The sequence below is a fragment of the Myotis yumanensis genome, unplaced genomic scaffold (assembly GCF_028538775.1).
Source record: "Myotis yumanensis isolate MYYU_CA2020_CCGP unplaced genomic scaffold, mMyoYum1.0.hap1 SCAF_23, whole genome shotgun sequence".
Lineage (NCBI taxonomy): Eukaryota > Metazoa > Chordata > Mammalia > Chiroptera > Vespertilionidae > Myotis > Myotis yumanensis.
The window spans coordinates 7,942,675-7,952,283 of record NW_027223774.1 but is presented as its reverse complement, the minus strand read 5'-3'; the positions used below and the strand labels follow the sequence as shown (position 1 = coordinate 7,952,283).

The window sequence follows — 9,609 nt, the reverse complement described above, 5'->3', positions numbered from 1 at the left end:
AGGGAGGAGGAGGGGCTGGGGCCTGGGCTCCTGGGTCTGAGGGAGGAGGGGCTGGGGGCCTGGACCCCTGGGTCTGAGGGAGGAGGGGCTGAGGGCCTGGACCCCTGGGTCTGAGGGAGGAGGGGCTGGGGGTCTGAGCTCCTGGGTCTGAGGGAGGAGGGGCTGGGGTCTGAGCTCCTGGGTCTGAGGGAGGAGGGGCTGGAGTCTGGACCCCTGGGTCTGAGGGAGGAGGGGCTGGGGTCTGGGCTCCTGGGTCTGAGGGAGGAGGGGCTGGGGTCTGGACCCCTGGGTCTGAGGGAGGAGGGGCTGGGGGCCTGGACTCCTGGGTCTGAGGGAGGAGGGGCTGGGGGCCTGGGCTCCTGGGTCTGAGGGAGGAGGGGCTGGGGGCCTGGACTCCTGGGTCTGAGGGAGGAGGGGGCTGGGGGCCTGGACTCCTGGGTCTGAGGGAGGAGGGGCTGGGGGCCTGGACTCCTGGGTCTGAGGGAGGAGGGGCTGGGGGCCTGGACTCCTGGGTCTGAGGGAGGAGGGGGCTGGGGGCCTGGACTCCTGGGTCTGAGGGAGGAGGGGCTGGGGGCCTGGACTCCTGGGTCTGAGGGAGGAGGGGCTGGGGTCTGAGCTCCTGGGTCTGAGGGAGGAGGGGCTGGGGGCCTGGACTCCTGGGTCGGGGGAGGAGGGGCTGGGGGTCTGAGCTCCTGGGTCTGAGGGAGGAGGGGCTGGGGGTCTGGGCTCCTGGGTCTGAGGGAGGAGGGGCTGGGGCCTGGACCCCTGGGTCTGAGGGAGGAGGGCCGGGGGCCTGGACTCCTGGGTCTGAGGGAGGAGGGGCTGGGGCCTGGACCCCTGGGTCTGAGGGAGGAGGGGCTGGGGGCCTGGACCCCTGGGTCTGAGGGAGGAGGGGCTGGGGGCCTGGACCCCTGGGTCTGAGGGAGGAGGTGCCCGGGGCCTGGACCCCTGGGTCTGAGGGAGGAGGGGCTGGGGGCCTGGACCCCTGGGTCTGAGGGAGGAGGGGCTGGGGGCCTTGACCCCTGTGTCTGAGGGAGGAGGGGCCGGGGCCTGGACCCCTGGGTCTGGGAGCAGAAGGGACCTGGGGTCCAGACCTCGGGTGCTGGGGGGAAGGAGAAGGGTGAGGCCCGAGCTCCTGGGTCTAGGCAGAGGGAGAGGCAGGGGCTGGGGACTAAAGTGGGTGAATGCGGGGGCGGGGAGCAGACAGGGTCCCGAGGGCCATTCTTAGTATCTGCAAGTCAGGAGTTTTCGGGAAACCAGAGCCCGGGGCTGGGGGAGGGGGCGGCTCCCCGCGCGGGCGGGAGGGGTCTCCGTGCCCGCAGGGAGGGCCCTGGGGCTCGGGGACTCCGGAGTCCGCCCCGCGACGTGGGCGCACCCAGGCCTGGGGCCCGGCCCCCTGGGACCCCGGCCTGGCCGTCACCCCCCTGGGACCGCGCCCGGCCTGTCCCCAGCACGGTTCCCGGAGCGGGCGCGGCGGGCACCGGACGCGGGTGCCGTCAGTGGGGGCGGGGGGAGGCCGGGAAGGCCCTGGAGAGGTGCCCGGCGCTGGCGCCCTTCCCGGCAGGGAGACCTGTGGCTGCCTGGGTGGGGGGAGGGGGGGTGGGGGAGGAGAGGGTCTTGGGGACCCAGGTGTTGAGAGGACGAGGTGGGTTGGGGAGGGAGGGGTGGGGGAGGGCTTGGGGTGCAGGAGGAGGACGGGGCGGGGGGGCGCAGGACCCGGTGAGGAGGACGAGTCCCTCCCCCCTCCCGTCTCCAAAACCCCCTATGAGCCGGAAACTTCCCGCCCCCAAGGAGCGCCAAGCCAATCCGGAGGCTGCCTTCGTGTGGCGTCACGGGTTACCAGGCAGACAACCACACAGCCCGAGGGAGGACAGGAGTCCCAGGAAGGACAGAGACCAGAAAGGGCGGAGGGGTGGAGCCAGAGACCCAGAGAGAGCGCGGGGAAAGGAAGGGAAGGGAGAGGACGGAAAGGGCAGCAGGGAGAGGGAGGGAAGAATCCCCTTGGTCAGGAAGAGAGGGACAAAATTGGACGGAACCACCAGTGCCTGTAGCTCAAGCCCCTTATCATGGTTTTCAAGGCTCAGCCTGGTCTGGCTCTCAGCGCCTCTTCCATCTCCTCTCCTCTCTTACCCCCCTCCCTGTCCCAGTGTCCCTGAGGCCAGCAGGCCCTGACAAAGGGTCCCAGGAGGCCCGTCTACCTTGATTTGTTTTGTTTATTTTATTTCATTCCACACTTGGGGTGATGATGGTTTCTGCAGAAGGTACCTCGTTTGCAATGGAAGCCCCAGGGAGGACATCTTGCCACCCCCCCCTCCCATGCTCTGGCCCCTCCCCAAGGCAGGGGGGCTGTTCTGCTCTTGCTGCTGCCAGCACCCGGCGCCCCTGCAAGGACCTCTTCTCTCTGGGTCCCTGATGCGCCCCCTCGGCTTCCTCCGGCCATCAGTGGGGCTGCGGTGATCGCAGGAGCTGCATCAAAGACCTGTCCACGGGCTGCGAGGGACTGTCTCCATCTTCCTGCTCTTCCTCTCCCCTTTCACAGAAGGGACAACTGAGGCCCAGAAGCAGCACGTCTTTGACTCGAGGGCCCCCAGCCACTGAGGCTCAAGGACTGGACTCCGGGCTCAGCCGCAGCCCCTGGCCTCGGGCTTCCAAGCAGAGCACCCACACCCATCCAGGCTTCACCCCGATGGGTTCACCCAGGGGTCAAAGCGCAGGTGGCTGAGGGTCAAGGCAACTGAGAGAAGCCACCAGGGTATGACAGCCAAGGGGTTGGTGGCGAACAGGGGCCCACTGGGGGGGGGGGGGGGGAGCGTGAGGGAGCACCGCCTTGCTCCAGCCTCCACACCCCAAAGCCGGTCATTGGATTGTGCAACGTTTTAACAGAAGGATTTTGCAAAATCTCTCTCCATTGAAATGTCAGTTAAATTGGATGCCCCTCCAAAAACAAACAAAACTGTGACCTTGAATGAAAGAAAACCCCGCTGGGGGAGGGGGCAGGGGGCCTGACTTGCCCCCTGGGTGAGGGGTAAGGAGTGGGTCATCAGTTAGAAATGATGTGGGGGGCTGCCAAGGTCACCCAGAAATCAGCTCAGTGGCCAGAATGATCCACAGAATGGGACTACAGGGGACACCCCAAGAGAGGAAGGGTTCGCCAAAACCAGTTTGGCTCAGTGGATAGAGCGTCAGCCTGCGGACTGAAGGGTCCCGGGTTCGATTCCGGTCAAGGGCATGTACCTGGGTTGCGAGCACATCCCCAGTGGGGGATGTGCAGGAGGCGGCTGATCGATGTTTCTAACTCTCTATCTCTCTCCCTTCCTCTCTGTAAAAAATCAATAAAATATATTTTAAAAAAAGAGAGAGGAAGGGTTCCCATGACGACTCAGCTGCTAGTGGGGTCCCCATAGGGGGATGTCAGGTGGAAATCCCAGGCAGAGGTGGCCCAGACATGACAAGGTTCAATGAGGTGCCCCCCCAAACCTGACAAGTATTTTCAGACATGACGGAAGGATCCCTGAGCCTCCCTAGCTGTGACTGGAGAATTCCAGACACACAAAGAAGTGGTAGCAGGGCGGTTCCAGAGAACTAGGGACCCCAAAGATGACCGAGGGATTTGGGGGGACAGATAGGACGAGAGTCACAGCTGGGCACAGAGGTCTGAGCTATGGTTAAGGGATCCCGGGGGGTCTCAGGCATAACTAGGAGATGTCAGATCTGACAGGAGGGACTCACAGGAGCAGACGTCCCCCAGACCTTGGACGGGGCCTAGGGCTGCTGGCAGCGCCCCCTCCTGGTGTGAACATCTGTGGGCTTACCCGCCCCCCCCATGGGATTGTGGGATCACAGACACACATTGGCCCCCCAGCCTGGCTGGGGTTCTGGAAGCACCGGCCCGGCCCCACTCCACACAGACACATAGTCCTGCGACCCAAGCCATGAAGATCCTGGGGACCCTGGACCTGCCGCGGGAATCCCAGAGGGGCCCTGGGCAGGGCTTAGGGATTATGGCAGCGCCCCCACCCCCACAGTGTGGGGGATCCACGGGTCCTATGACCTAGGGTGAGGGGACAGCAACGTGACACCGGCCTGGAGCCCCTGAGAGCCCCCCCCAAGAGCGCCCCGGGCTCAGGCCCGGCGGGCGGCCGGCAGCAGCGCAATGTCAAACTGGTAGGTGAGCTTGCGCTTGACCTTGCGGATCTCGCCGGTCTTGGCGTAGTTGCGCAGGGCGCGGGCCAGCTTCTGGTAGGTCATGCGCTTGCGGTTGCCCTTCTGCTGGCCCCAGCGGCGCGCCAGCAGCTCCTTGTGCTTGGACGAGAACTGGAAGACGCCGGCGCCCGGCTCCACCCACCACACGCACTCGCGCATGTCGCCGCGGGTCAGCAGCCCGAGCAGGAACTGGTACAGGCGCAGCTTCTTGCGGGCCCCTGCGGAGGGAGGCGGGGTGTCAGGGAGGTGCCCGGCGGCCCGCCCCGTCCCCCCAGCTGTCCCCCCAGCCTCCGTCTCCCCCATGGAGAGATTTAGCTGATAGATACACCTGCCTGGCTCTGTCTGCGCCCCCCCATCCCTGAAGCTGTCCCCCCCAGAACCCCATGGCCCCTCCCTGCTTTCTTTTACAGGATCTGCTCCGTGGCCAGCGCCCAGGAATACATATTGTTGAGCGAATGGATGAGGGAAGCTGTGAAACGGGTTGACAGCGCTCCTCAAAGGCTCCCCACAGGGAGCTGGCTGGTGGTGGAAAGAGACCTGGGGTGGGTTTGAGTCGGCCTGGCTCCGGGTCTCCAGCTCCCCGTCTCCCAGCCTCGCAGCCCAGAGGGACTGGGATCCTGGAGAGGCCAGGGGTCTGACTGCTGGGCCCCCCAGAGCAGGGGCAGGTGGCCATAGCAGGGCACCGGGTCCAAGAGCCCCAGCTCGGCCACTTCCCAGCTGTGTGCCCCTGGGGTGATGACGTAACGTCTCTGAGCCGGCTATACCTGAGGCTTCTGTGTGCAGGTATTTCACTTTTACAAACTCCGTGCCCGGCGCTTTACAATTATGAGCTCATTTCACCTTCACCACAGCCCCATGGGACGGGGTGAGGGCGACAACCCATTTTACAGATGGGCAACTGAGGCCCAGACAGAGAAAGTTGCTAAGGACCAATCCCACCTTCCCGGAGGAGGCTGTGCATAACGGATGCCGGGCTCGTGGGCGGAAGCAGGGGCTGACTGGCTGGGACTGAGGCTGGGGGGGTTTCTGTGCTGCTGTGTTGGCGACGGTGGTGAAGCCTCACTGAGCGCTCTCGGTCTCTGCCCAGCGCCGTTCTCTCACAACATCCTCCCACTGAACCCTCCCAAACACCAGTAACAGTCACCGTGACTGTCACCCCTCCGTACAGACAGGAGGGCGAGGCGCAGAGAGGTAGGCAGAGGCCCCTGTCCCGGGGCACACAGCCTGGGCCGTCCTCAGAGCTGGGGTGCATAGGACAGGCTTGGGAAGCCACGGCCCTTCAGCCCCCTCCTCCCGCCGCCTGTGGGAGTCCCCCACCCGGCCTGCTCCCACTTACCTGCCTCGGATGCCCCGCCCTCGGGGCCAGCCATGAGGGCCTCGTCCGACTCGCTGTCCGAGACCTCCAGGGCGGGGTTGTCCAGCAAGAGGTCCTCCTCTTCCGACAGCACGGGGCTGGGGTACGGGGCGTACGCCGGGGGGCCCAGGGTCTGCGGAAGGTCAGGGTCACCTGCCGTCCGGTCGGGGGGGGCCCCTGCTCTCCCTACCTCGGCTTCCTCCCCCTGGGCCCTCCCCACTCCATTTACAGCCTGGGTCGGCTCAGACAGCCATGGCGTGGCCAGGGGACGCCCGGCCACCTCCGTGAAAGCCCGCGCCACACGATGACAGCCACCTGTGCTGCCCCCTGGCTCCCGCTGTCACCTGTTTTGCAGTAATGACAGCGCTCAGCCTCAAAGGGAGGGAGGAAGGGGTTATAATGCATTGGCCCTAATGCAGTGCCTGGCGCCCAGCAAACCTCAATCACACGATGGGGGTGCCAGTGATCCCCCTGCCCCTCACCTGGCAGGCGAAGTCCTCCGTGGGGTACGCTGGGAAGCCAGGCCCCGGGGCCTCCAGGCTGGCGGCTGGGTTGAGGCTGCCCACGGGGCTGTAGGTCGAGGAGGGCCCATAACAGAGCTGGGCGTCCTGGGGGTGGCCGAAGGTGGCCGCGGCTGGGTCGAAGGCTTCGTAGGAGGTGGCGGGCACAGCCGGGACCTCCGTCCAGCCCCACAGGGAGTCTGGGGGAAGGGCACTGAGTCAGAAGCCGGGGGTGTGGCCTTGGCCCCCTCCCACTGGAAGCGCCAGCACAGAGGGGCCATTGTGGGCCATGCAAATGGCTGACCCCGGGATTTGCATGTGCCAGTGGCCAGGGAGGAAAGGGAGGAGGCTGAGGGCCTGGGCTGACCTCGCCCTGCTGAGCTATGGGACCACCCCCCCCTCCCCCCCCCCCCGGGCCTCAGCTCCCCATCTGTGAAATGGGCCCAAGGGGCGTGTGGGAGGGGTCTGGGCCGGGGTCACTCACCAGGAGCCCCCTCTGAGTCGGGGTAGCCGGGGTGCTTGCAGCTGTCCAAGTCGTAGAAGATGCCATCTGGGTACTGCTGGGGGGAGGGGGGAAGAGGGGTCAGCGGGCTGTGAGCAGCCCCCACCCCCACCCTGGACCAGCAGGGAGACGTCCACGGGGGCAGGGAGAGGAGGGGAGAGAAGAAGAGAGGCCCAGACAGAGAAAGTTGCTAATGATCAATCCCACAGACACGGGGACTCAAAGAGAGAGAAGCACAGAGAGAGAAAGAGGCAGACAGACAGAGACCTGGCGCCAGAGACGGGCAAAGAGAGAGAGATGCACAGAGATAGGAGAGAGGAGACAGACACAACACGGCAGAGACACGAAGACCCGGAGAGAGACACGCCGAGAACGAGAGCGCAGCCGCTCCTGCTGAGCCGTGGGCCGCCAGGAGCCCCTCGCCTCGCGGTGCTCAGTCATCGTCACGAGAATTTCCCCGGCCTCGTCTGCCTGCGTTGTGGGGTGAAGGGTGGGAGTTCTTTTTTGGTCTCAGTGCTGCCTTTACCCACCTCCGCGTCATTGCTTCCATTCATCTCAAGAATCGTCTCGCTTTAGCAATTAAAGACCAAAGCAGGAGGTAGACCAGTGATGGCGAACCTATGACACGCGTGTCAGAGGTGACACGTGAACTCATTTTTTTGGTTGATTTTTCTTTGTTAAATGGCATTTAAATATATAAAATAAATATCAAAAATATAAATCTTTGTTTTACTATGTGGTTGCAAAGATCAAAACATTTCTCTATGTGACACGGCACCAGAGTTAAGTTAGGGTTTTTCAAAATGCTGACACGCCGAGCTCAAAAGGTTCGCCATCACTGAGATGGACCATCCCCATGCCAGCAATCTCACGCCTGGATTTACCCAGGAAAACGCCTGTCCACTAAACAGCCTTGCCCAGGAATACCCAGAGCAGCCTCACGAAAAGTGCCAAAGGGGAGACAGCCCCAGCGGACATGGACGGGGGAATGGACACGAGGTGGTGGGGGGTGGAGTACTATACAGCAAGAAAAAAGCCGGCGCCTGACACGCACTTGATGTTGAGCGAAGAAGGCCAGACCCCAAAGGGCACACTCTATGATTCACTCTCTGGAAAGTTCAAAACCAGGCAAAACGAATTCGTGGTGGAAACGTCGGAGGGGGTATCGAGGGAGGAGGCCCCAGGGTATTCCCGGGTGACGGAGCGCGCGTCTCGGCTGGTTAGTGGTCACGCAGGTGTGTGCCCCGGGTCAGCCCTCACTGCGCTGCACACAAGATTGTCATTTGCCCAACATAAGTTATGCCTTAAAAAAGCAAATCTCGTCATGTGGGGGAGGGAGGGGCCCCGGAGTGGTGTCTTTCGGGGCCATGAGTAAGGCTTTATTTCTCGGACTGGACTGCGGGTTTTAGGTCGAGTATCGTGTGTCTCATCTATTACAGCCTACATTTTTGAAAATATAAAGCAGAGAAGAGAAGGGAAGAGGGAGGAATAGATTTGCTGACTGTGGGCTGGACAGAGAACGAGATAGATAGAAAGGCAAAGATACAAAGAACGCCCCCCCCCCCCCCCCGCCCCCACGCCCGGAGCCCGAGAGGAGAGAGACATCGGAGAGACATCTGTGATGAGTGGCTGGAGGGTGGTGGCGGGAGACACTGAGAGTAAAAAAAGACAGTGACAGGAAGGAGCAGAGAAGGAAACTGAGGCAGGGAGGTCACAGTAGGCCATGTGGGTCCCCCCCTCTGCCCTGCCCTGGCCCCCAGGGCCTCAACTCACCAGACAGCTGAAGTGGGGCCCGTCGAGCCTGGAGGGGGAGAGACACAGGGTCATGTCAGGGTGCCTGCAGCCACCTGAATCTCGCGGTGGTTGGGGGGCCGTGGGGGAGAGGCGGCTGCAGCTGTGACCACCGCAGCCGTCTGCTGTGTGTTCGTGTGGGAGACCAGACCCCCACTCCCTCACTGGGGCAGGAAGTGGGGGTGGGAGCCAGGCAAATGTCCCCCGTCCCCTGGGATTTGCATAGGCAGGGGCTGGGGGGGGGGTAGGGAAAGTGAGGGAGAGAAAGTCCCCAGGGAGGTGTGGGTGCCCGCGGGCGGGTGGGGGCAGGGAGGGGCCTCCCTTAGCCAGTCTGTCTAATGGGTCCACCTTGGACCAGGGGAGCGACGGGGAGACGCAGAGAGACCCAGCGAGGGCGAGTGAGAGCGGGGAAGGGAGAGAGGTATGGAGCCGTCCGCGCTCAGATGCAGAGGTATTTACTGAGCCCCGGAGACAGAGGGATGGGGTGGGGGAGAGATGGGGGACAGGAGAAGTAAGACAGGTGGACAGAGAATCGGAAAGAGGCTGAGAGAGAGGGAGCGAGAGGCAAAGGAGACCCCGGAACATAAAGCGGAGGCAGAACAGAGAGCAGACACAGGGAGCGGGGGACCCGGGGGACAGGGTGGAGGGCCCTGGAGATGTCGGAGGGGAGTGGGTGGGTGGGGTGGGGGGGAGGCCAGTCTCTCAGGAGAGGTCGCTGGGGTCCAGGGGGAGACAGGAGCAGGATGGAGGAGAGAATCAGAGGTGGGAGGGAGGAGAGACCCAGAGGGGCGGGAGTGAGCATGGACACCCCCCCAGTGAGGCTGACAGCCGAGACCACCGCTGGGGGAGGCCTGGCAGAGGGGCAAGGGGTGGGGGGGCCGGGGTCCCGTGTGCAGGTTCAGGGGCCCCACTCACTGTGCAGCCTCCAGGGCGAGCATGGCGGTGCCGGGCTGTGTTCACTGCCGGTGGCAGCCGCCACCCCTATTTATACCTTGGCCCGGCCCCCTGGGGGCAGGGGTGCCTGAGCTCAGCCCTCCTGGAAAATCCCCTCAGGGAGGGGGCCAGGGGAGGGGGCTGGATTGCACAACCTCTGGGTCACGTGGTGGGGAGGGCGGGCCCGGGAGCCGGCTGGATTTGGGGATCCCCGCAGTTGGGAGCGGGGGTAACCCTGAGAGGTAGAGAGGAGAGGAGCTGGATTTGGGGGACCCTAAAAGGGGTCCTTGGTCAGTGAAATGGGGGTCAAAGCAGGGGGGCGTGTC

The 9,609-nt window shown here is 64.0% G+C and overlaps 1 protein-coding gene across 4 annotated transcripts; it reads right to left on the bottom strand.

The window, feature by feature from the left end:
• Positions 1-2,195: 2,195 nt before the first annotated feature.
• SPIB (Spi-B transcription factor) lies at positions 2,196-9,294 on the bottom strand. Of its 4 annotated transcripts, none has more exons than XM_070401636.1 (6): positions 9,266-9,294; positions 8,333-8,360; positions 6,542-6,614; positions 6,040-6,257; positions 5,540-5,690; positions 2,196-4,421 (listed from the first exon to the last, which is right to left on the bottom strand). In XM_070401636.1, exons 1-6 carry the CDS (start codon positions 9,286-9,288, stop codon positions 4,123-4,125), a joined length of 792 nt encoding a protein of 263 aa, XP_070257737.1. In that variant the 5' UTR covers positions 9,289-9,294; the 3' UTR covers positions 2,196-4,122. The 4 variants fall into 4 exon arrangements, with proteins under 4 accessions (XP_070257737.1, XP_070257735.1, XP_070257734.1 ...); XM_070401634.1 differs by having other exon boundaries at positions 6,542-6,617; positions 9,266-9,291; XM_070401633.1 differs by lacking the exon at positions 9,266-9,294 and having other exon boundaries at positions 6,542-6,617; positions 8,333-8,421.
• Positions 9,295-9,609: the final 315 nt, after the last annotated feature.

Bases quoted from the DNA above. Each gene is read 5' to 3' on its own strand.
- SPIB (XM_070401633.1), bottom strand. From the start codon at position 8,386: ATGACCCTGTGTCTCTCCCCCTCCAGGCTCGACGGGCCCCACTTCAGC. The intron at 6,618-8,332 runs GTGAGTTGAGGC...CCCTCCCCCCAG, and splicing joins GGCCCCACTTCAGCTGTCTG to CAGTACCCAGATGGCATCTT. The intron at 4,422-5,539 runs GTAAGTGGGAGC...CTCCCTCCGCAG, and splicing joins GGGCGGGGCATCCGAGGCAG to GGGCCCGCAAGAAGCTGCGC.